Below are 25367 nucleotides of genomic sequence, written 5' to 3'. Positions count from 1 at the left end.
TGGCAGCACAGAATGACCTCACCTTGCCTAGGAGAGACAGCCCTGGGCAGGGTGTTCAGTCACTCCAGCCCTGCAAGGGCTCGGCACCAATTCTATTTGCCCAAATCATTCCTTGGCTAGTGGGTCAGAGCTGTTTCTCCCATCCCTAAGTCACAATGAAAGAGTTCTCCCAAGACAACACAGATTTGCACTGAAAGCAACAGAGCAAAGATGGAGGAGTATTCACTGGTCCATGCTGCCTCTCCTCAGCCCATCTCATGCTGCAGCGATGCAGTAGCTGGGGAGAGAGGTTCATACCCAGAGTCATGTCCTGCAGCAAATTGCCATGGACATCCATTTCCTCACAAGCATCATGTTTGCTTTCATCCCTCTCTAGTGTCTTGAGACTTGCAGGTATTGCTTGGAAGGGCCACAGCCACAAAACCCTAAGGCTCGTCTTCAAAAAGACTTCTCGTTTTGATTCCCAGTCTCAGTGGTGCAGCCACTCACCTTCTACAACACGGAAAATCCAGAAAGGTACTCCGGGGACAGCACTGCCCCCAGGAGCTCAGCTCTCCTCTTGCTAGCACAGTGCTTTACCACGATGCTGCTCCTCTACCGCAGCTATCCTCCCATAGACCCCATATCGGTTCCTAAACCACACGTTTTCTCTTTTTAAGCAAGAATCCTCCGTGGTTATCTCATTTCCATCACCTTCCCAGTAGCAACAAGGCAGTGACAGAGCCGTGGCACAGCAGGGATGCTCAGGTGCTTTTCACTTCATTCATTAACAAAGTACCACCACCGAGGACTATTCACTTGCTAAGAGCAAGGGTTAAGGCTGATGTTTAATTACACTTTGTCATCCCTCCTGTCTCAATAACACAGATCTGCTTACAAGGAGAGCTGAGTGAGGTTTGACTGGTCAAAGCTAAAATGTTTGAACTTCGTACAAGTTGTCTCAGCCAACCTTCACCGCCAGACAGAAGGCTCAGCTCACTGAATTTAACTTTATATAAGTATCAAAGTTTCCCAATCTATTTAGGTGATAGATTTGACTTTCCCATTTTCTGTAACATATAGGTATTTGCAGCTGTGGCAGTGCTTTACCCTCCAGGTTTAGCTGATAAAACAGCATTTCCACCTCCAGTGCTGCCTGCACACCCACATAAATAGCTCTCCCTGTGGCTTTACCTGCTCCTTATATTATTCTTTATATTTGTCCTATGTTCACTTCCATTTTCCAGAAAGGGAAATATATTCATTATTTAATAATGTATTAATACTTCCTCCATAATATATTGTCCCATTAAAATCAAATTAAGAAGCAAGACATAGGCTGCATGTGACAGAACATTAACCATTATTGTCTTTCCTGTAGGGGTTCTCCACCACCCTCACCCCACCCTGCCATTCTTTTTGTGACAGCAACAGCAGCACAGCTCCCCAAGAGCCATCCCAGCTGCGCTGCTGTTTCTCTTCCAAAGGAGCTCTGCAGTGGCTGCTGCAGGGTCCTGCAGCAAAGCCTGTTTAAAAAAACCTGCTGGATGCAGCTATTGTTACTGTGAAGTCAACAGAAAAGCTCCGGCTTTGCAAACACCAGTCCCAGGGTCACCGTGACTAGGGCAGGGTCACCCCCGTGTCCCTCACAGCCTGCCCGCAAGGGCTGCAAAGCTCCTGGTCTGCAGCACTGCCAGGTACTAACTGCTCCTGCTAGCAGAGATTCGACATCTCAACACACCCCCAGGGACAGAGCCCCAGATCAAACAGGAGTAGCAGGAGCTTCATTGCCTTCTATCGGTTTCCAAACAGACTTGACTAGGCTGCGAATAGTTTCTTCCCCTCCCAGCATGCTGGCGGGGGTGGCAGATTTTGGTCAAGCAACAAGCACACGAACCTGCAAAAGCCTCTGTTTTAATTTGCGGGGAGTTTGCCTCCATTCGAAAAGCTGAAGAGGAGATCCAGCACCTGTTACATCACAGACCCCCTAAACTCCTTGCCAGGGTGCAGATCTGTCTCTCAATGGAGACAGATGCCAGCAGGAGGGCTGCAACACCACTAAACCTGGAACAACTGAAGGAGCAGAACCCAGTAGAGGCAGGAAGAAGGGCTGTTATCAGAGTCCTTATCGTTATAGTCTCAGTAGCTGTGACATCTGCCAGGCTTACTGATCTGCCAGGGGAATGTTTGCATGACATGACCCAGGGCTAATCAGAGTCACAAATCAAACAGGACCTGAGATTTAGTCCACTGGAAAAATTTGTCCCCTGTAACTCAACCTAACGTTGAGTTTTTTCAAACAAGTTTGAGTGTTTTCAGCCTTCTCCTTGAATCATCATTTGACATTAAAAAAACCCAAACATCTATTTATTTAAGGAAGTCTGACGTTTAAATCTCACCTAATCACTGCACTTCAAGGGCTGGGGCTTTACCCATAAACCACAAACACAGCAACGCATCGAAGCCAGGTGGCAGAAGCACCGAGTGAGGGGACGCCGCCACCAAGTGGACACAAGCGCTACTAACAAAACCACCCGGTCTCTGGCACCCTCCAGTGGCCGTCCTCGGTATTGCACGCTCTCCCCACCATCGCTCTGCAATTCGCTCGCAGGAGTTTTAGCAACGCCAAGGTCTGGACCGTTCCAGAGGACTAATAAGACCTGGACAGGCCACCAAGACACAACAGTAAATCCCCAGTAGTAGAAGGTCCTCCAAAACCCTGTTAGGGTAGAGAGGACTTGCACCAGCTGTGTAGCTATGCCGTAACATAGCTGCTTAGACAGAAGGGCAGGCAATGACTTTCTCCTTTGTCACGGCGCTAGCAGAGGGGAAGAACTTCACAGAGGCCACCCAAGCTTCATCTGTGTTAAGTGAAAATCGTTGCAAGTGTGTCACACCTGGAGCCCCAGCAATGATGCTGAACTATAGATTCATACAGCAACAGCATTACTGAAAAGCTTTCCCCAGATCCTAGAGGTGCAAAGCCCAGCTCACATCAGCTGTATTTCATAAAATCATAGATTTTGGGGAGGTTAGAAGGGACTTTTAAAGATCAACCAGTGTGACTCCCCTGTAGTGAGCAGGGACATCTTCAAAAAGATCAGATTGCTCAGAGCTCCGCCCAGCCTGACCTTGAATGTTTGCAGAGATGTGAATTCTACCACCTCTCTGGTCAACCTGTTTCTATTTTTCTGCCTCCCAAACTTCTTCCAGTGTCCATAGGATAGGTGAGCAATGCCCTGGGGAAGATTACAGTCTGACTAGTCTTAAGCCAAGGAGCCACTGATCAGAGCTAGCTTCATTCTATTATATCAAGTGGACATACTGAGGCTGTGCCCTGTGTCTGAACTCTTGGATGAGAGGTGATGGGCTCTGCAGGAAACTCTTTCAGATGACCCTGACTCAGCAGTGGTCTCGGAGGAGAGAGGCAATGACTGATAGGAAGGAGATCCAAAGCACAAGTCAGACAGAAACAGTTTCCTGGGCCAGGTCTCAGTAGCCACACCTTCCTTTCCTGCCTGTGCCAAACTGCGAGTGCCATTCATTGCAGAACAGCTGCGGGGCTCAGCACAAAGGCAGACATCTATCCCGAGAAGAGGATGGATGCCACAGTCCAAGAAACTTCTGAGCTTGCAAGAGTGAATTACTTTGTTCATGCACAGCTCTACTTTGGACACCTCTCACTTAGAACAGGTAAAACCAGATCTGTGGCTGGGTCAGGCCACGGCAGAGCAGCAGGGCCACCAGAAGGCATTTTTTGTCCCCTCGTTTGGCCAGAGCTGACTTGCCTCCAAAGGCTGGCAGAAAGAGAGCGTTAGGGTCCCTCACCAAAAAAAGCCAGTCCAGCCGCATCAGGGCATCGCTTGCAGCCTGGCGGCAGCAGCGCAGCCGATGCCTCCGCTGCCGTACGCCCGGCGGTCACAAGAGGGAGCCCGAGGCCCGGGAACCGGCAGCTCCGCAGCGACTCCTGCCCCCGGCTAGATCCCGGAGGCAGAGATCGTCCCTGGGCAACGCTGTCCTGCGTGGGGCATCGGAGAAGCGCAGGTCGCCTTCAGCAGCCCCTCCTTTGCAGTGAGCCATCATCAAAGCCAGAGCGCCCGCTCGCCGGCTGTGACTGACTCAGGCTGAGGGAGCGTCTGGCAGGGGACACATTGACAGGGCAGAGCCTCAGCAGCTGACGGCCCTGTCACAGGTGCCTCCAGCAAATCACCCTCCCAAAGAAAGTCACGGCATCGTTTGGGAAGAAGGCCAGAAGTGTCACAGCCAGCCCATGCCACAATAGTGGCATTGCTGTTCCCTCCCAATTCATTGAGCGATTTCAGCTCGGAGAGAGAAGCACGACATCACACAGCACCACCATCCTGGAGGCACCTTCAGAGCACAGCCCGGGTACTGGGCTCATCCTGCCACAAGCTCTGAATCTGCTGCTTGGGCCAGCCTCAGGCTGGTCAAGGAATCCTTCCAGGCCCAGCACAGTGCCCTTTTTAACCTTATCTTTCAAATTGCAGCTCTACCCAAGCCCTGCTCCCTACAGACATCCAAGAAGTTAACTCCGTTGAAGCTTTCGAATCCTCACTGCCCCATGGGTGGCAAAGTCAAAGAGGTGCCTTGAGGCACCGTCACTGGAGGTGTTCAAGAAAAGCCTGGATGAGGCACTTAGTGCCATGGTCTAGTTGACTGGCTAGGGCTGGGGGGTAGGTTGGACTGGATGATCTTGGAGGTCTCTTCCAACCTGGTTGATTCTATGATTCTATTGAAGCTTTAAAACAAGCCACTATTTGTGATGCATCTTCCTTTCTGTAAAGATATCTATTTCTCTCCCACTCTCCCTTTACTTATTGTGGTAGTCCCTTTTCTCCACAGGCGTTTCTTAAAGCTTCCCCAGCGTTTTTAGAGCATCCTTATAAGACATTAGCACCAGCCACAATTACTGCAGCTACTCCTATAAGAAGCTCCCAAACCACATTGCTTATTTCAGGGAAGGAAAAAAAAACAACAAACAAACAAACAACCAAAACCAAACAACTACCAGCCAAAAAAACCCTCACTCAACCACAAGCCAACCCCAAAAATTCAAGCAAACACCCACACCAAACACACAGAAAAACAAACCTCCTCTTCTCTTCTCTCTGGAGTCAGTAAAAGTAACCAAATGCTACTTGTTTCCCCTGGGCCCCTATTTAAGCCTTTCAGCTGTAACTGGGAGAGTTGCTGGCATCTGGGAGCCATTTTACCCCAGTGCAGGCTCAGCTGCTCTCTAATCCTTAAAGGACCCAGTACACACAATGACACCTTCCTGCTGCTCCTTGCAGCTGTCCCTATCTTTCGGTTCGCTGCACACTCCTACAGTTCTGCCACCTACTGCTTGAACAGTCTTTTGCCTTATCCCAATAGCTCAGCCTTAGTTTTGGTGGCCTTGCCCCAACACAGGAAAAACACTGAAGAGCTGTAGAAAGCTTAGTGAAGAGCCACCAAGAGAGCTGGTGATCTGAGCATGTGCTCTTCAATAAAGGGTGGAGGGAGGTAGACTTGTTCAGCCCGGTGAGATGGCGTCAGAAGGACGTAAAAGCAGCCTGCCAGTTAACAAGCAGGTTATGTAGCACACAGAGGCAGATTGCTCACAGTGGTGCATGGCTTGGAGATGAGACATTTGAAAGAGAAGTGGTTGAAGCTGAATACAAGGAAAAAATGTCTTTGCCGTGATGACAGTCAGGCTTTGAAACAGGTGTAGCCCAAGGAGGCTGAACATGCTCCACCCATGGAAGTTCTCAATGCTAGACTGGATAAAGCCCTGAGAAACCTGATAGGACCTCAAAAGTGACCCTGCTTTGAGCACACGGTTGGATCAAAATCACTTCCAACCTGATCTAGCCTGCCTTCTCCTGGGGAAAAGAGGGTGAACTGGAATGATAACCAAGTCCAGAGCTTCCTCCCTATCTGGGCTGGGAGAAGCCTGAAGTTAGCACCACCACCCTAGATCATCCCATGGCAGCTAGAAAAGCCTTGTCAAATGCTGTGAATGTCAAGGGGAAAAGAAGTAGGACAAAGGATTCAAATGAGTTGTGACAGTGACACGTACCTGTGCTGGGGGAGGAGGAGGAAGTGGTGGAGCACACAAGTCAGATGTGCCAAGAGCCCAAACACAATGATGTATCAGCTGCATCACCAACAGAGAGAAGCCATGAAATGGAAGTACATCCTTCCCCTCTGCCATGTGCATAGCTTGGTCACAGGAGAGTGCTCAGCTGTGAGCAGTGGCTTCCATTATTTCAACTGCCAGGGCAGACTGAATGAGATGCAGGGAGCATAGGGTCTTCGTTCTTTTGCAAGGGGCAGGTCTTGGCATCAGCTGAGGTGCTGGGGCCACTCCCACCCCAGCCTCTCCCCCTTCCTCCCCAGGGAAAGAAAAAGCTGTGAAGATCCTCATGTTATCTAATGAAAGAGATCTCAAATGTATCATGACTCACCTTTCAAAGCTGTCAAAAGATTGGAAAAAAAAAGAAACCCAAATCCAACACAACTTAAAAACTGGAGGAAATAATTCAATGGAAAAATAGTGGCTAAAGGTTTCTGGTTTGATTCATATCCAGAAAGAGAGCCGGACACAGATGGGAGTTCAGGCTGGACAGCCTGTGGCCACTGCCGTGCTCCTACCCTGTCCCTGGCATCCATCAGCCCAGATGTGGAGGCGAGCACAGCACTTTGTGTGTGCTGAGCAAACAGAGCTGGCACCAGCAAAGCATCGCTGCTTGGTGGTTAACCAGAGCCATGTGCCCGCCCAGCCAGAAAGACTGACCACAGCAGGAGCCCTTCTTTGCGTCTCTTGCTGCCTCACATGGCCTCACCTGGGGACAAAGGTTTGGGAACTTTACCCAAGCAGGGGAAATAATTTCCTGAAAGGAGATGTGTCCTCTTCTCCACTTCCCAGGCACAGGAGGAGAAGGTAGTTAAATCTGTGGAGGTACAGAGGTGGTTTTATTTGCTATTTGCACTGAAAGAGCAAAATCCAGGATGGCTGTCAAATAGTGAACTTGTACAGTTTCTGCTGTCTTGTGATCTGTCCTTATTAACTCAGTCCACAGAATTTAAAAAATATAATAACAAATTAGATACAAGAATATGCTGTGAGATTTTTGGAGTCACTGAGGACCATCTCAGGGGTAAAGTTGCCCCACACCCCCGTCTTAAAAATGGAGGCTTTTTTCTCCTGTAGTCTGAACATGGTGCTACTCCAGAGCCATGCAACATGATAGGCTTAGCACAGGAAAAGTCAAGTGAGAGAGGACAGGAGGTCATCCTGCTCCAAGCAAGAAGATTGGTGAGGAAGGTCTTCCTACTTTTCCAACATGTTCTCCATGACCATTTGTCTTTGTGCTTCTTGCTTACCTCAGTCTTGGCCATGATCTGCCTGTCTTACTCTGGAGTTTACTAAACTAATATTTGAATTTGAAATCAAACAGGTTCACTTCCCCTGGCTGTGCAACCTGGAACACAGAGAGGGTTAGTCTGCTTCCAAGAAGAGGTGGCAGATTTTGTGAGAACACAGTAGGCTGGGATGGGAAAAGTATCAGGATCAAAGACAGCTGATCCAAGAGAAACTTCAAACCAGCCAAGACAGGGTTTAGCCTGTGTGGTTCTCTGGCTGGCTGCTGATGGCGTGCTGCTTGTAAAGTTACCAAATGACAAAGGATTTGCCAGAACTGGCATGGCAAATGTGAATTATCAGAAGAGAAGCCAGCATAAGCTGTGCTGAAAGCTTTGCTAAGGCCTTTCTTTTTAGGCATTGTGCCCCGGTTGAGTTCAAAGCATGCATTGTGGCACGGTAGGCAAACAAGGCTCTTCCAAACGAGGTCCAGAGGTTTAGATGCTCAGCATTTAGGTGCTTGCAAAATATGTTGACTCCTGAGGCTCATGATAAAATCTAAAGCTCCCTTTGAAAGTTAAGTGTTTAACATAAAGGAGATGGTGTCCCATTGATCTGCTGCCAATGTTTTAACAAGAGGATGCCACAAGTATTTCCCTATGTGAATTTTGCACAGCGAATGGGGAGAGACTTGAGAATTCGTTTGCTCATGCCTGAACAGAGCTGGATTTTCCAGCCAGCACCAAGAAAAGAGAGGACAGCAGCATGAAACGTAAAGGAAGAGAATCTGCATGCTTTATAAACTGTAAATAAATACAAATAGTTGTGCTTATAAAAATCAAGGTCAGTGTATGATTCAGGCAGAGTTTGTGCTTGACTTGGGGAGCAGAAGCCCACAGCTCTTCTCCTCCAAAGAGGTTTGTGGGTTTTTTTTATTATTGACACTTTATACAATCTGGTGCTCTTCTAAATATAATTTTATTAGCATGAGAAATCACTTGGCAGCAGGAAACTAATGCGTCTGAGTTCACAGTTTTCAAGACAAAGCGTTCTCTTAGGAAGAAGAAGAAAGACACCGATTTGGAAAGAAGAGCCTTACAGCTTCTGCCTAAAACCAGCCTCCACCTGCCATCTTCTTGTTGCAGGCTTAAATGGAGCAATATTCCCTAGCCTCAGCTTGTTTGTCTCTGGTTTCCAAAGGAGATGAGGCATATGCAGTCACGCTGTTCACCAGCTCTCCTGTCACCCTCCCACAATAACCTCCAAGAGAGGAAGGAACATGTATACGGAGGCTGGGGAAAGAATAAAGGCACCCGCTGTCACCCACTCCCCGGCATGGGGAGAGCTGGGCAGCAGCACACAAACAGTTGCATGGCTTGGCTGCCCTGCAAGTGTGTGCCAGTTTGTCTCGCAGGACAGGACAGAAGATCTACGGCTGCTGGTGAGAGGAGGACACAGCCCGTGGGAGCTATGGGAATCGATGCTCTGGCACAGGGAGCGCCTCACTTCCCGGGAGAAGGATGATGTAACTGAGAAGCCATGCATTAGGCTCTAGCACAGCTGTATCAAAGCACTTTTCTGGTGTTATGGAAAGAGGAATCCAGGCAAAGAGTCGTGCTGAGTTTTGTTTTATTGAGCAGAGATGGTGGAGGTGAATGCGAGCTGCTCTGGTGTCCGTGCACAGGCATCTGTGGCCACTGCTGGGGCGGGTTCAGCTGCTGCTGCTCGGTGCCAGTGAGCACTCAGCATTTCCCCAGGTGCTTCAACCTTATTTTCCCTCCACTTCTCCTGTAAAAGGAGCAAGCCAGACTTAAACAAAGCAGTGTATGACAGACAGTGCAGTGTGGGACAAGGGGCTTATCCGTCCAAACAGAACCATTTCCCTGACACAAGCCAGCATGCCTCACAGGGAACATCAAGCCATTTGCTCCTCTCCTTGCTCGTTCCTGATTTCCCCTAGGATAAGACAGCCTTGAGTGTGCACCAAATGTTAAGGACTGCTAAGGAAAAAACAATGTTTTGCAAGCACCCATCAGTTCAGGGGTGCTGGCTCCTGTTGCATCTCCTTTAAAAGGTGACAGGAGAAGGAGAAACTCAGGTTCTTCCTCTGAGGTTTTGTGTCTTCTTCCACAAAGCCCATTCAGACTTTTAAGGAATAATTTGGCACTGCTCAGCTCCCACATTCCTCCATACACTTCTCAGTATCCAGAAGTGTGGGCAGTGAGAGTTGCAGCCTGTGGCATATAGTGGGAAATATGCATCAATTTAGTGCGTGCAGAAGGTACAGGCAGGATGCAATTGCCTCCCGGGCCCCATGCTGCCTCTCAGCATGGCAACCAGTAGCCTGCAAAGCCTAGAAATAAATTAGAATTAACTTGCATCCAAACAGCTCCCTTCCAAGAAGGAAATATTCCACTTGCCACAATTCAGGGGCTGATCCATACCAGAGGAGCAGCCCGGGTGCAGGGCTTCCCCCTCCACGAGGAACATCACTGCATGCAAGGAAATAGAGCCAACTGCCCCTGTTATTTCAACCCCCTCTGCTCTGACTTACAGCACAGCCTTGCAGAAGGCACACTTGTTTCCATACGTGATGCCATCCGTGCCACAGTGAGGGTTGGACTCCCTTGTGCAGAACACACTTCTGTTCATAAACTCTCTGCAAATCTGCAAAAGGAATTAAAAAAACCCAAAGTTATTCAGGACTTCTATGCTCTTTCACTTTCCAAATTGGGCAGAAGATCAATAATCTAATGCTTTTTTCTGACAAGAGGACTAAAGCAGCAATGATGACACTGCCTGTTCCCTGAAATAAAAAACCCTGTCAGAAATGAGCAAGAGCAGTGTTTCAGAGGAATTTTTGGCCCATGTTTGAGGAAGGAAACTGTACTCTTCTGGGAGAAGTCTTGATCTCCCAAAGACAGGAGGGGATTAGCCTAGGCATGTAGGAGAGGAGTCAGCACTGATGCTCTTTCAGGCTTTTGGCATCATTAGCTCACTGCTGCATGGCCTCGTGCATCTTGCCAAACTGCCCTCAGCTTAGTGCTCACTGGGCTTTCTGCCTTCCTGGTGGAAGAAGGAGAAAACCATTGTCCATGGGGAATTAAAAGTGGTGTTCAAGAAATGTACAGGTATTTTTTCTTTGGGTAAGTCCCAGTTATGAACCTTGGGGGCATAAAAGTCTGCCCTCAGTAGTTCATTTGTTTCATGAGAAGATCGGGCAGTGGAGGAAAGCAGACAAAAGTGGTGCTGCATAGCAACACAATCCTGTGCAAGCACTCTAGGACTAATCATGGGAAGCATTTGCTAAGCAAACCATCCATTTCCCTGCTCTGACTTGCTAATATGGTCCCACATAACATCCCCTGTACAACAGGGAGCTCCTTGAAGTGCTGTGACTTCTTGGAAGCACCTACCTTCTCCCAGCAGACATTAAAAACTGTTTACCACGCACCAAGATCCTGGTTACAAAACCATTCCTCTAGAAAATGCAGATTCAGTAAGCAGAAACAGCTGCACTAACCTCTTCAATGTCTTGACCTGCTACATCTGGAATAAAAAGAGAAGAAGCCAAGATAAAAGCTGGACTAAAGACACCAATCCTTTGTGCAAACCTCAGTGGAACATACATAAGGTTTTTCCTACTCCATCATCCTGTGTGGCAGAGGAGGGGGCAGGAAATAACATTATCTCAATTCCTTTTCAGTATTTTGCTTTTCTGAAGAATGTTACTCAAATACCAAGTAATCTGTTGTTCAGCTGCTAACTGCACCTCAGGCACACAACCCAGTCTCCTGGAAGGCAGCCACTCCAGGGGAAGAGAGCTGCCATATCGGATCTGGAGCCGTGAACAGAGATTTTAAAGCTATATTGACTTCCAAGGCTTTTAAGCTCTGGCACCTCTGAACAATGAAATGGTTGGTACTGCTAACAAGAGTGTACCATGGAGGAGGAGACCCCGTGGTCAGCTTTACAACCATCCTCAGCACAATACAGCCCAGAGACTCTCCCAGAACAAGTTCATCCTGGGCGAGATACAAAGAGACGTCATGGAGTGACACAGAGCAGAACAGGCAGTGCCGGTCAGTAAGAGTGCAAAAATACCCTCTGTAACCACAGGCTCTGGGCTTGAAGCTAATCAGTCCATCCTCTTTATATTTCTTCACTGCAAAGACTGCAGTCTGGCACACTGAGTCAAAGCTGCAGGAAAGGGCAACCCTGTGACATCTCTAAGGGGGAGTCTGGCACTCAGGGGTGGACTGAATGCAGCTGCAGAATCTGGGTCACAACACGGTGTGACAAATATGCAGGGCCTTGCATGGCAATGGGGCAGCAGAAGTTTGGAAGGGAAGCTGTACCCGTTGGGGTCACTGCCAGCTGTGAAGCTTACCAGGAAGCGCTGGGCAGGAGGGAACCCTGTACAGGAATTGGGAAGTACTTGCCCTACACTTGGACACCAACCCATTGGAAATCCCACCCAACCCACTGTCAGCTAGACCATTGAACCACTCTACTTCTTCTGCCCCTTTGGTGTTTTATTCCTGGTGCTGTTGTATTTCTCATGTCCTCAGGTTAGGCTGGGCTGCCTTAATCATAAAGCCACAGTTATGGCTATCTGCATCTTGTTTACAATATAGCTCATTAAATAGTTTTAATAAATATTGCATGCAGCTACAGAAGGCTTTGTGATGATGTCTCTTGACATCTGCTTATGTTATAGGAGATCACAGAGTTTGCTGATATTCTGCCTGGCCTTGGAAGGAAGCTTCAGCACTCTGATGGAACCCAGCCCCAATTAAGACTCAATTAGAGACAGATGAATATTTCATAATGAATAATGTGTACAAAGTAATTCACCTCTTTTTTCCATGCAGAGCTTGCAATTTTCTCAAGTGAATTCTTTATTCAAATTATTCACAGAAAAACAAGTATAAATAATTCTTGTTCTGCACATTCTTTCATAACCATCACCAAAAACCTTGCAGAGCTGGGTCAGCTGGACGCAAACAACCGATAACACTGATGTGACCTACATGTTCAAAAATCATCACTTAGCTTCCCCAGATCAGAGAGATGTATGAATCTCCAGATAAATAAATGCTGGATCCTTTTAATTTGCCCTCTTTGTTCTGACTCCTTGAGGACACTGAAATTTAATTTTCAAGCTTTTCTCTGCAACGTAAACGAAAGCTGAAACTTTCATCTAATTACACTTCCACATCTCCAAGGAAAACTCTAATACCAAGATGCTTAGGATCAAAACAAGAGATGATGACCCTGAGGTGAAGGAGTTTCTTCTCTAACTGGTTCAGTAAAACTCTCCAGTGAACATTTGAACCAAATATTCATAATTACTCTGTACTTTGGCACATTCTCTGCAAGAACCACTTAGAATTTGCTTGCTCTGTCTCCCAGTGACACCTCTGCTGCATTATGCACTGCGGAGGAACACGAGGAGTAGAAATATGTCACACAAGTGAACAAGTCCTGCAGATATTTCCTACTTGCTCAGCTTTATCTTCAAGCCTGTCATCTGGTGATCAAGGCTCTCCAAAGTTTGCTGTCGTCAGGAAAGGCTTGGTTTGGGTTTGCTTTTTTTCTAGGCTAGGGAAAAGATCGCTTACCTGAGAAGAAAGAGAGCAGCAGTAGGCTGAGAAGCACTAAGGCACCTGTTGCCTTCATGCTGCAGGTAGATCTTTAATCCAAGCCAAGCTATCTGAGGGAGGTGTTGTCTCCGCACCTGAGCCCACAGTGAGCACACAGACCTGCCTTTCTCTGTATTTAAGTACCCGTCTGTAGCTGCCCTCATTCCCCACCTTAATTGTGAGAACTTCTTCACTTCACTCCTAAAGCCATTATTGGTCCTGGCCGTGTTTATGGTGCTTTAGGAATGCTGCCCTGTCCACATCAAACCTAGAAAAGGGCTAATTATATGCATGATAGACAGGCTTGTAATATCTTTTCTTTTTCTTTTTTTTTTTTTTTTCTAAATAGTCACAAGATTCTCACAAGGGTGAATTTTCAAAGCAGTGATTCATCAGAGGGAAGCTGGTAATTTTCATTCTCTGGGCCCTCGCCGAATGCCAGCTCCGAGGCTTTGAGCGCGGCGTGATGACACTCACTAGACGTTACGAAATAAATCACAGCATGAGAATATGTTGTCTGTGAAACCAATTATACCTTGTTCCCTGGCTATTTTTGAGGATGGATCTAAATTTGCTGGGTTGGGGTGGAAAAGCTCTCCAATGCGACGTGCTCCCCTAGCTGTGTGCGCAGTCCCAGATAGGACTTGCTGACTCTGCCCCCTGAACTATTTAAACTCTGACTGTCAATGTTTTCCCTTTTCTTTAGGTCTTCTTTTTTTTCTCTCTGTACTCACAAACATATGTTAGGCCTTTGCTCCCACAGCAACTGGCAACGAAGGGAATTTGATGGAGGACTGGGAAGCCTGAGCTCTATTTCCAGCTGAGCCTGTGCAAAGATTTGTGTTCAGCTGCACTGTTTGCAAAAATACCTGTACAGATAAGAATAAGCATAAAATCTTAGTGTGCTTCTCTAAGGAGACAAGGCTTAGGAGAGCAGTGTGTATAGATATAGCTGTTTATTAGTTCCCTCAGTAAATTTTGAGTCTGCAGCTAGTTCCAACTAAATCTGACACAGGAGCAAAAAGAGATCAAGAATAACAAAGTCGATTTTGTATGTTTTTCTAGCAGTTGAGGGAAGATGACACTAACATCCTCAGCCGGCAAAGGAGAGAGCTCCTGCAGGAGAGCAATGTTGTGAATGCTCTACATCTGGCGAAGCATTCGTTTGCAGCTTGCTAGACATCTTCCAATCCACACAACAGAGAAGCTGTGACTGACAGGTGAATTCTCAGCTGTCTATTAAGGGTGAGCTCACAACACGGCCTCTCGTATAATTTAGTTATCAAGTCAGCCAGCCGCAGCGCTGCTCAAAGCCACGCTTAGTTCTGCCACTCTGCAGCACTGCTTGTTTGCCTTTTCTAGTTTCATACGTCACTGCTCACGACCACAGCCTAATGCCTTGGTCCTTTATCTACCCAAACGTGTCAGCTGTTGCAGCATAGCTGACTGGCTGAAGCCTTAGCAAACACACTGCAGGGACCAATCCCTTCCAGGCTGAGGAGAGGAAGAGACTAAATTACCAACTGGGCGATTACTGTTATTACCCCTTTCCACTTCTCTATAACATCTGAAACAGGCCCCTTGCTGGCATAGGCAAAGAGATCTTTCTGTTCCTCTGACTTATTTGAAATTCAGGGACAGAAGAAGGGCACCTGAATCTCACTTGACAGTCTAAGGGGTGTAGTTGCTGGTGTCAAGCCAAGTACTTACCGGTGCTGAGTCAGTCTTTAGTCTTGTGTGGTACAGATTTTCCCATCTTCTGAAGTGTTCTTGCTTAGAAGTTCATGAGGCATCTAGGATACAGCCATAAATCCAGTATTTGCCATTCACCCTGTTAGGTGACCAGATCTTCTTCGGACTTTTCTAAAGCCTTCAGAGCTACCAACAAATATCTGACTTCCTCAGCCAGAAATGACCACTGCAGAGGGGGGCTCAGCAGAGCATCTTCCTGTTGAAGACAAATTTCCTGTTATAACCAAAACTCCACTAGCCTGTGGCTGCTCTGTGAACCTGCTGGCCAACAAGAAATTATAGCAGAAGTCTGCCTTGTGCTGACAGGTCTTTGTTCACAGTTACTATTCACTTAGACTATTCCTTAATTATTTTTCACGTACACATAAGCAGATAGCAGTAAGAACTCTCATGACAATCCAATTTGTCTTCTCTTAGGAACAGGCAAAAAAGGACCAATGCAATTTTATTGCCTGTACTAACAGAACAAACCCTGAAAAGAAAAAGTTCCATCCCTCTTCCTAGGACAGAGCAAGGGGAAGGAGAAGCCTCTTATGCTATTGAGAAGCACCTGCAAAATTCCTGATCAAGCAATTGTCTACTTAAGGAAACAAGACCCAAAGAAAAGGCTTGCAAGACACAGATTTTGCCCTAACTATCAGCTTTATCAGCAGATAGTCTTACTACATGACAAGAGAATGGCAGGTGGAGAAAGAAAGAGGAAGGGATTCTGTGAGCCATGGTACTTGGGAATTTTTCCTGTGCTGTTTGCATTTTAACTGCTTGACCCACCCAGAAACATGGCACATCATTTATAGGTTTCATTGCTCCTCCACTGCACTCTTTAGGTTCCCACAAAGATGTTATCTCCACACCTTCCCTCCCAAGAGAGAAAGCATCTTGGAATTACCATCATATCTTCTGTTTCTTCTTTCCTGAGTTTGGAAAGCCAGTTCTTCTTCTTAAAGGGTCCCTTGTCCTACACATGCCTCAAATACTCCAAGTACAACTTTTCAGATCACTTCACCAAGAAGCTGAAAGCCTGAACCTAGGCTAATTTCTTCTGGGGTTCTCATTAGACTCATTACAGCCTTGCATAGCTTGCTGCAATCTTCTGATGATCAACACAGTCTTGATGGACACACCCATCAAGGAAGCAGCAGTTCCTAATTTTCTTCCCCATGAGATAGCCTCCTCCCTTTGCCAAGAGCCTCCCTTTTATAATGCACTGCCAGACCTGCCCCTTGCCCAGGTGTGGCTAGATAGGCCTGACCATGGCTACCTCTCTCTCTGACACTTCGCCAGGACCATCTCTCCCTTCTACTGAACTTAAAAGGACCAGTCCCTCCAAGACTCAATGCTGCTACAAAGTCAAATCCATTCACAGCCTCTAAGACACCAGAATTAGCAGAGTGGCAGTATTTTATAGCAGCTTGGTTTCTCTCCTAATGGTTTGGTATGGAGTGACGTAGTCTTGTGAGGGCTTGGGCTAGCGTGTGATGGGTGTTAGCTTTGCTCTTTATCATGGTTTCACAACTTCTCCTGCCTGACACATAAGTATAAGCCAGAAGACTGTGACCCCTGCCCTGAAAAAAAACCACACCAAACCAAAACCCCGTCCACGGCAAAGAGAGTGGCTGCATTTAATTTATTGATCAATCAAAGCAGAGACTAACACGCAACTGTTGGGGGAGCAGGGAAGAGCATATCTGATTGCAGGATTCATAAGGGAGAAATCAGGGAGAAGAATATGGCTCCAGAGTTCAACAGTTGCCACTGTGTCTGAGTGACAGAGTTCCCCGGCTCCTCCTGAAGAGAAAGAGGGAGAAGAAAATTACAGACGTGGATGCCAGTTTACCCTAATAAGCCAATGCTCTCGTGCTCTCCAAGTTATAAAGTATTCCACTTACTATTTCATCTCTTCCCTGACTCCTCAGGTTACACACTTTCTCGTGTTAAAGAGATTTGGGACAAACCCCATAATTTTGCACACCTCCTACAGTCACAGTTTAAATCACTGTGGCAGGCAGGGAGTTAGCAAGGCTATGAGCCTGCAAACGGGGATCTAGATTTAATTGCAAGGGAAGGAGAAGACTCACTCAGGCTTAAGATCTGCAGTGCCTGGGGGGGTGATAGAGGAGTGAGCACCAAGAGAGGAACGTGGAGCAGGGGTGGATTTACCACAGGGCTAATGGGAGCTGTGGGGCTTCCATACCAGCTGCCACCACTGAGTGTGTGCTCCAGCTCCTCTGGTTTCACATTTGTCTGGTGAGCTCCACACTTACGTGTATGCGCTGCAGAACAGGCAGCGGTTTCCATAAGTTTTGCCATCAGATCCACACAGGGGGTCATAGCTGGCAGGACAGATTTTATTGCTGTGCTGGAACTCGCTGCAGTCAATATCTGAGTTGTTGGAAGCCTGAATTCGAGAGGGGGGGAAAAACCATGATAAATACTGTCATAAACAGTGAAATGGCCACACTGGCATTCCCAGGCTGGCCCTCTTTCTGGCTGCTCTGGTTCAGCAAGGGCAAACATACTGAATGTGGATGATCACAAGGCACACTGCAGAAAGTGCTTCCACCCAAGGAATCACCACTGCTAACAGTGCCAGTAGTACATGACTCTCCTGCTCTCCTGCAGAATGGGTGAGGCTCTATCTCTTGCTCAGCCTCTTAACCAGTAAACAAAGGTCTTGGCATCCACTGGCTGCTGAGTTCCCAGGTCACAGCAAGGACTGCATTTCTGAGTCAGGAGTTGGGGTAGATAGCCTTTGACCTTGACATCTTTTAAAGTGGATTGGGTCCAGAGGAGGGACCCTGATCATTTGATCAGGGAGTTGGAGCACATCTACCATGAAGACAGGCTGAGCTGTGGTTGTTCAGCCTGGAAAAGAGAAGGCTGCAGGGAGACATTAGAGCAGCCTTCCAGTACCCAGAGGGGGCTACAAGAAGGATGGAGAGAGGCTGTTTGCAAAAGCCTGCAGTGACAGAACATGGGGCAATGACTTCAAACTAGAGAAAAGCAGATTTAGATTTGATGTTAGGAACAAATTCTGCACCATGAGGGTAGTGGAACACTGGAACAGGTTGTGCAAGGGGGTGGCTGGGGTCCTGTCCTTGGAGATGCTCGAAATGAAGCTCAACAGGGCTCTGGGCAACCTTGATCTAGTGGAGGATGCCCCTGCTGACTGCAGAAGGCTTTATACTGGATGACCTTTGGAGGTCCCTTCCAACCCAGACCATTCTATGATTCTATTTTCCTCAAACCCTCTCTGCAGTTCAAATGCACTAGGACAGTGCAGGCACTTCTTCCATTTATTTATAATGTAGTGAATTCATGTTGTAACATTTAACAGCAGTTAAGAGTGCAGATTTCTGTGCTTTACCTCAGAGCATGTTCCCTGATGACGCACATTTAAGTCCAGTCCGTTCCTTTGGGAAGAAAGAGAGTTGAGAATGAGTGAGCACAGTGCAGCCACATGAGGTGTCAAACTGCCTCCCTTACACTCTAAATACCAACACAAGCACCCCCCCCGCCCCAATCCAGAAACTCCTCCTGTGACCCAGCCCCTTCACTTACGCCACAGCATTGCAGAAGTGGCACTTGTTTGAGTAGGTAACTCCGTTGGTGCCGCAGATGGGTGTGTACTCCATGGTGCAGGCAGTCATACGACCGTTTCTGGATTTCACATGGCCAGTACAGTCAACCTGAAACAGTCCCAGAGCAACATTTTAATCTCTACTACCCTTTGCATCAGTCCCTTGTAAGGGAGCAAGCATGGTACAAGAGACGTCTTCCTCTCTCTCGAGAGACGATCTTGCAGACCCAGTGTGGTGGAGTTGGAAGGAGCACATGGAGCTGAAATCCTGTGTGTGGATACAGCATGACTGTGGAGTACCTATCTGTTCTTTCCTGTCCTGCAGTGGCTTTTATGCCTCTCACCTTGGGGATTTTCCCTATGAATGCCAGTGTAAAAGATTTTTTCCTAAAATGCCTCATGTGGCAGCAACCTTTGCTACAAAATGTCAATGCCACTAGAAAATGGAGTTTACATTCACCTTGGTGTTTCAGCTCTTACTCTCTGAGTGTTCTGAAATGGAAGTTGCTGTTAAATTGCACAGCCAGAGTGATTTTTTTCTTTTCTCACTCTAAAAATAGAGATACTTCTCTATTTCTCAGCAGCTCCATACATTAATAAACAAACTTTATGATAAGCAGTCTGATTGAACCACTTTTTCTGTTACAAAACTATGGTTTAGTCAAAATCCAAGCTTCCTCTGGGAATCTCTTAGCTTCAACAAACCTCTAAGTCTAAAGAGAAGGGTTTTGATAATGCCAAAGCACTGTTGAAATAAAAAAGTTTCCATTCTACAGTCTGGTGTTAAAACACAAGATAATATTTTGACTATTCAAACAACATTTAAAGGGAATTCTAGCAAATCTGAAATGAGTCCTTTTCATCCCATTTCTGACAGTCTGAAATCATGGGGGTTTAGCACAGAATTAATACCAGGCAACGTTTCTGTCTAGCTCTCTGCCACCACCTAACACACTATTGCTCCATGCAGTAGGAGAAACCAATCTCAGATCATACCTGCTTAACACATCTCCCATCGTGCTTCTTGTCGATGTGTTGGTTACGGCTAGAAGGGGAGCAAGAGAAGGAAAGGATGAATTTGCCCATACCATGTAGTCATCTCACCCACTAAGTCTCTCCACTCATAAAGCCCCAGTAATTAATCAGATTCAGGAGCTTGCCCACAGAAGGTCATGGGCATTAGGGAAGACAGAAACTTATGAAAAATCTAGTCCACCCCACAATTAGTCACAACCCCAAAGGCTTCTCTCTGCTGCTCGAACTGGCATTGTAGGTAATCAGGAGGCATTATACTCACAAGACTTCTCTGCAGAGGCTGCACTCGTTGGGGTAGGTCACTTCATCGGTGCCACAGACGGGTTCGTAGTTGCGGGGGCAGGCAACAAGCATCCTTCCATTCACCCGGTATGAGCCACAGGAGGCCTGTGAAAGAGGGCTGGTCACTTCTCCAGGTGGAGAGAAAGATATGCCTGTGTTAATCATGGTTTTGCTACGCTGGGAAACTACTGGTGGTCGTGGAAGTCTCCTCTGGAGACTTTCAAAACCCACCTGCATGCATTCCTGTGTGAACTACCCTAGGGGATCCTGCTTTGGCAGGGGGCTTGGACTCGATCTCTGGAGGTCCTTTCCACCCCCTAATGTTCTGTGATTTGTTTTATTTTTCGTCTCTGTCATTCCTTAGAGGTGAAGAAGATGGTGGGGGTGGGGGGAATAGACCATGTTTCCTTCAACATAAAGGCACCTTACTGCTATGAAGACTTTCAGTACTTTTGGCAAGAATTACAGACAAATATGATCATTCCTTGGGGAATCAAGCCAGGGAAGATATTTAGGCAGTTACTCAATAGTTGTATAGATTTTCTGCTGGCACTCTGTGCAGTGATGACTCTCTACATTATTAATTGCTGTCCTTCTTGTCATCAAATTCATGACTTATCTTTCTCTGACAAAGGTATTTTCTTATTTGGGGGGAGAGAGGTGGTATAATACTTAGGGGCATATTTCCTCTCTTGCTCTCTCTCCTGTTTTTTCTCCCTCAAGCCTTCCTCAGGATACAGTGTGAGTATGAATTATTCATCTAGACTTAAGAAATCAAGACTGAATAACAAATAAGGACTACTACTCACCCTTCGTTTTGCAGTAGCAAAATCTACAATAAAATAAACCAGAGATTATAAAATATAAGAATTGTATAATATGCTTGACAAAAAAATCCATTGGAATCATTAATTTTCCAACAGAGTTACCAAAGACACTTTTCCATTCCTGAGAAGCTATTTGTTTTCCAAATGTTTAATCTACTCCAAATAAGCAAGAAGTCACATACTAAATTAAAAACTAATAAATCAATTATTTGTGAGACCAGAAATTTTGACACACTAAAGACAAAATAGAGCTTAAGCTTTTTTCCTTTTACAGTGCTATTATCCCCACTAAGGGTCATTAACTTAAATTAGGCAAATGCATCCTACAGACATTTATCTGCACAAGGATGAAGTTCATTAAAAGAGAGCCTGCACATTACTAAATCATCACATCTCCAAAAGGTTGAACTCTCCTCTAGGCTTTACATATAAAGGCAAAGGGTCAGGAGAACTAGAGAGGTATTAGCACAGACTGTAACAAAGACAACTTACCAGAAAGGCAGCTGAGAAGCATGAGCCCAAGAAGGGCAATGCTCCCTGTTGTCTTCATAGCAGAGATGGTTGTATAGCCTGTTACTTGCAGATCTGTTGCTGCTGAGTTCAGTAGATGGTTCTCAGCCTTCTCACTCTGCACTATATATATATACATCTCCCCAAGCTTGTGATGTCATCACAGAAAGTAATTATTTGCTCTGTAAACTAAGAAAATGGTATTGATTATTGAGTTGAGCTGTAAAGAACACTTGTATGTTAGAGAGATGACCAGAAGAATTAAGCAAAAATGTGAGCTACACCCAGCTTGTTAACAGTGAGTGACTTGTACTTTCCAAACAAGAGCACTGTCTCAATAGTAGATGTTGTGAAATTACATATGGAAGTTGGTAAAGCAAAAAAAAAATCCTATTTGTCAAAAGTCTTTGAACTCGTGCGCGCTACATTACGCACACCAGATGGTATTTGGGCTCCAGGAGATTTGCATGGTACACCAGAGCTGGGGGACAGCAGCATGGCATGCTCTGAGCTTTAACAAGCATAAAATCTAGAGTTTGACAGGCATCTGTGTACCTTAAAGATGCTAAGGGCTCAATTAATCTCTCCACACTCTCTCTTATAGTTTCCTGGTACACTGGATTTCTCATCAACAGGAGGGAAGCAGTCAGCACAGAAGAAAGCATTGCCTAAAACTTCAGAAGTCTAAAAGACATTTCTATGCAGGAGGAAGAGTTATTCATCTGTTGGTCATCTGTTAGTCAATGGGCATGAACCTGATTCAAAATGGTGAGATTAAGCATCCTCTTAATGGCAAATGAGTGGTATTCTGTGCAGGTGAAATGGGCTTCTTAATACCAAAGGCAGGCAAGAAAGATTTGCAGCAGCTGCAAACAGAAGATGAGTCCTTAGGGTCCCTCTTCCTTCTCTCTTATAAGGCATTAAATTTAGAGTGTCAGCTGAAAGTCATGTTTTAGGGAAGATAAGTAAAGAATGGTGTGCTAGACTCTGTTGATTAACTCTATGGTAAGTATATGAAATAAGAATCCCAAACAACCAAAGGAATGGGGAATACTGCATACAATAACACATTCTTGATTTAAGATAGTCAGGGAAGGAAGTGAGGGACAGAACATCCTTGTGCTTTAGAAGAAGCTTGATTCATACACGTGGCTTAAAGGCAGCCTGAGTTTTAAATAGAAAACCAGAATGATTTTTCTTATTATCCTGGGACACATTCAAGCCTTGGCATGGGCAGATAAATCATAAAAACATAGCTGAAAGTGTAAGGGAGCTGCAGTCACAGAATAGTGCTTTCAGGATTTGGCCTCTCCGTATCAATGAAATCATTTTCCTGAAAAACAAATGAGTAATGCTGTTTGGATCTCATTCACAAATATCAGAAGCTGAAGGGCTCCTTTGAAAGCTGCTTCTGTTGTGTTAGCATTCTGAGTGATGTGACTTTCAAATTCCCTGAATTGATTGTGAGCATGTTTGGAAGGGAAGCAGTAATTACAGAAAGGTTAATATTGATTATTCTCCAGGTGCAAGAGGGTCAACGACTAGAAGGAAGGCTTCAGATCATGCACCAGACACCAGTGGACATGGCACTTACTGGCTATGTATTGGTTAGCGAGGCTGCAGGAACACAACCTTTCCCCTCTTCATCCCTCCAGCCCAAGAGTCTCCATATCCACCCCTGGTTCTGAGATCCCTAGTTACCAGAAACTGTATTGCTTCTCCAGCTGCTTCTCCTGCCAGGCTGAAACCATGCTGGTCACTGATGAGCTGTCACAAATGGCAGGGTATCTGCTAGGGAGCGGCATTGTTCTCATGTTTGGCCAACACCAGCCCTTTGATTAATAGATCTGTTGGGAGATTCCCCTCCAATCCCACATGCTGCTTCTAAAGGTTTAGGGAGACAGCCAGGAGTGCTCCAAAAGCAGCTTTTTTTCCCCCAGTAATCCCTGCTACTTCACAGGGCAGCAGGGAGAATAAAAGCAAGGAAGGGTCTTCTTACAGAGTCTTCTATGTAAAGGGATGAGAGATAATTGGAAGCAGCTGGGGCAAGGCAGCAGGAGCTGCTGGGCTAGGTACTAGGTGGGATTGCACAATGAGCTTCATTAACAGGAAACAAGGAATGGGACAGAAGTAATTGCAGCAAATGGGTTGAAAACAGGCATTAGGAGTAGTCAAAACCAACTGTTTCTATGCTTTTGGAAGAGTGAGCTTCAGGAAACGTCACGTATTGCAGACAAGGAGGGCAAAGAGGAGTCACTTGCCAAAAACCCCTCTGTAGTATTCTAGAGTATCATGATGCTGGGCTCAGTAAAGTGACTTTGGACAAAGGATTGTTCTAATGTTTTTTCCAGATATGAGATCTATATAGAAGTGTAAATAAAGTTCTTCCTGCTACAATTCCATGATTTCAAGTTCCTGGAGGGCAAACACTAAAGAACATTACGGCCACATGACTGGGATGAGCTTTGGTTGTAATATGATGTATCTGCTTCTATTAAGGCAAATTTCCAACAGTTCTGGACATTCTACTTGGGTTCTAAAGCAGCATTATTTCCTGAGAACCCTTTTCTATGGTCTTGAGACTTCTTATTTCAAGTAAATCCATAATCTACCACGACCTGAAAAAAAAATCTCTGCTTATGTTCCCTGCTTTAAAGTTTGTCACAGGTTTCACCTGGCTGCAAACAGAAATGATAGTTGTCCATTGCTTGGGAAAACAAACCGAAAACAAACCAAAACCAAACCATGAATGTGTGATCCTATGATTACATGTGTGCATGTGAGACCTCGTGTTGTTGCTCCAGTAGCAGCAGCGTTGTCCTTGCTCCCACGTCCTGCTGTGATACATCACACTGTAACCAAGAACAAAGAGGTACCCTGCTCCAGTCTGTGCTGCAGCAGAGACAAATGCAGGATGCATCTCTTTGCCCTTGTCTAGCACTGTGGCACACTGCAAGAGCTCCCCAAACAGGTTGCTGTTCCCAGACCTCCGCACACGGGGGCAGAATGGGATCTCCTACGAGAACACGAATTCAATTTGCAGAAGCAAAGCCCCTGCTCTGAACCGCACTCATCTAATATTTTTCCTTGCAGTTCAGCTATCTGATTGCTGCCTGCAAATCTCCAGTCTTTTAAGCAGAGATGATATCACAGGCAAAGATGTCTGGAATAATTTGACTGTCTGGGAGCTGCATACTAACAGCAAAAGGCTGAGGATCCGGTCCCGGTCCCTCAGTGAATCTCAGCTCTGCCTCTCTGCAAGAGCTGTGACACAGCCAGCCCTCGAAAATGACGTCTCCAAGTAATTTTCTCCTAAAGCATCGTTTTATTTTTCTCCACATCAAGAAGGAACCTACCAGCAAAACATTTATCCTGAATGAAATCTCAGAGAGAAACTGCATTAACAGCAAGGTCTAGACTGGCCCGAGGTATAATTTGGCCAGCAACAAGTAGAACAATACATTCAAATAGAAGTCCTGATCTAAAATAGAGCAGAACAAAATAACTACATGAAATATGTTAATCAGCTTGTGGGGTAATTGAATGGCACTTCTGAAATTCACAACCATCAGATAAGGACATAAAGTGCCAATGTACTGCTCAAAGAATTGTATCTTAAAATACCTCAGCAGGCAGACAATGTTTCCTGCCTTGAATTTCCTGGAGGGAGACTTAGATTAGTAATGGGGAAAGGATTTTTGTGTTGTTGTGGCAAGATTTTATTGAGCAGCAACAAAAAAATTATTTCCAACGAGGTGCCCATAAAAAATGACTGTCTTCCTCTCCATCCTGAAGAGTTGCCCCCCTGGGGCAGGGATTCTGCATAACTCTGCATCAGGATACAGGATTTGTCCCCATTCATTTCTACTCACAGTTTCCCTTCAATTGCCCCGTGGATTTTCCTGTTGAACAAACATGGCCACTGGAAGATGTCCTCTGAGGATCACTGGGATCTTAACCATAACTGGAAGCTCTGCTTGTCTCCAAGACATCACGGCTCCTGGGGACCATCCTTATCCTCTCTGCTGCTCCCCAGGAAAGGAAATACATGCTAAAGCTGCTGTTACCTTACTCCCAGCTTCCTCACTCACTGGAAGGAGACAAGGAGGATCATGAACTACCTGAGCAACTCACTCCTGATACTGCCTCCCAGAGCCTCAATTTGTTTTGGTCCAAAGAAATTGTGCCTGACGCTGAAATGCCTTCCTGCACATAGAGCTCGCTCTCGCAGGAGGCACATTTCAGCCCCAGGAAGGCACTTGGCACTAAATCGTTGCAGAGAGTCATGTCTTTTGGAAATAAACTGTCTCCCTTCAGAGAGCTGCTCTCTCTGGTCTCTGCAAAGTGCCACACTGTCACTTAAGACCATTAACTATTTGACTGTGAGACTGCTG

At 46.1% G+C, this 25367-nt stretch overlaps 2 protein-coding genes and 1 long non-coding RNA gene across 7 annotated transcripts; 1 reads left to right on the top strand and 2 right to left on the bottom strand.

The window, feature by feature from the left end:
- Positions 1–8954: 8954 nt before the first annotated feature.
- On the bottom strand, positions 8955–13709 carry LOC135185309 (serine protease inhibitor Kazal-type 6-like). 2 transcript variants are annotated; one of them, XM_064161942.1, is made up of 4 exons: positions 12967–13709; positions 10866–10891; positions 9897–10009; positions 8955–9695 (listed from the first exon to the last, which is right to left on the bottom strand). In XM_064161942.1, the coding sequence occupies exons 1-4, from the start codon at positions 13022–13024 to the stop codon at positions 9608–9610; spliced, it is 285 nt and encodes a 94-aa protein (XP_064018012.1). In that variant the 5' UTR covers positions 13025–13709; the 3' UTR covers positions 8955–9607. The 2 variants fall into 2 exon arrangements, with proteins under 2 accessions (XP_064018012.1, XP_064018013.1); XM_064161943.1 differs by having other exon boundaries at positions 8955–9130.
- A 2627-nt stretch (positions 13710–16336) lies between these two features.
- On the bottom strand, positions 16337–24996 carry LOC135185307 (ovomucoid-like). 4 transcript variants are annotated; one of them, XM_064161940.1, is made up of 9 exons: positions 24846–24996; positions 20956–21162; positions 20446–20468; positions 19617–19741; positions 19316–19364; positions 18301–18428; positions 18107–18152; positions 17004–17137; positions 16337–16527 (listed from the first exon to the last, which is right to left on the bottom strand). In XM_064161940.1, the coding sequence occupies exons 2-9, from the start codon at positions 21110–21112 to the stop codon at positions 16482–16484; spliced, it is 708 nt and encodes a 235-aa protein (XP_064018010.1). In that variant the 5' UTR covers positions 21113–21162; positions 24846–24996; the 3' UTR covers positions 16337–16481. The 4 variants fall into 4 exon arrangements, with proteins under 4 accessions (XP_064018010.1, XP_064018009.1, XP_064018008.1 ...); XM_064161939.1 differs by lacking the exon at positions 24846–24996 and adding an exon at positions 22675–22934; XM_064161938.1 differs by lacking the exon at positions 24846–24996 and adding an exon at positions 21529–21826.
- On the top strand, positions 20977–21853 carry LOC135185308 (uncharacterized). The gene is made up of 2 exons (XR_010306441.1): positions 20977–21271; positions 21578–21853. It is a non-coding gene; the product is annotated as an uncharacterized LOC135185308 (long non-coding RNA).
- Positions 24997–25367: the final 371 nt, after the last annotated feature.

Source organism: Pogoniulus pusillus, chromosome 22, assembly GCF_015220805.1.
Source record: "Pogoniulus pusillus isolate bPogPus1 chromosome 22, bPogPus1.pri, whole genome shotgun sequence".
Classification (NCBI taxonomy): Eukaryota; Metazoa; Chordata; class Aves; order Piciformes; family Lybiidae; genus Pogoniulus; species Pogoniulus pusillus.
Note: the sequence above shows the minus strand (reverse complement) of the source record. Positions and strands in the feature narration are given on the sequence as shown.

Coding starts and splice junctions, on each gene's coding strand:
- LOC135185307 (XM_064161940.1), bottom strand. CDS start 21,112: ATGTATATATATATAGTGCAGAGTGAGAAGGCTGAGAACCATCTACTG. Junction 20,469..20,955: donor GCTTCTCAGCTGCCTTTCTG/GTAAGTTGTCTT, acceptor ATTTTATTGTAG/ATTTTGCTACTGCAAAACGA. Junction 19,742..20,445: donor TTGCTACTGCAAAACGAAGG/GTGAGTAGTAGT, acceptor CCTCTTTCACAG/GCCTCCTGTGGCTCATACCG.
- LOC135185309 (XM_064161942.1), bottom strand. CDS start 13,024: ATGAAGGCAACAGGTGCCTTAGTGCTTCTCAGCCTACTGCTGCTCTCT. Junction 10,892..12,966: donor GCTGCTCTCTTTCTTCTCAG/GTAAGCGATCTT, acceptor TTTTTATTCCAG/ATGTAGCAGGTCAAGACATT. Junction 10,010..10,865: donor CAGGTCAAGACATTGAAGAG/GTTAGTGCAGCT, acceptor TTCCTTTTGCAG/ATTTGCAGAGAGTTTATGAA.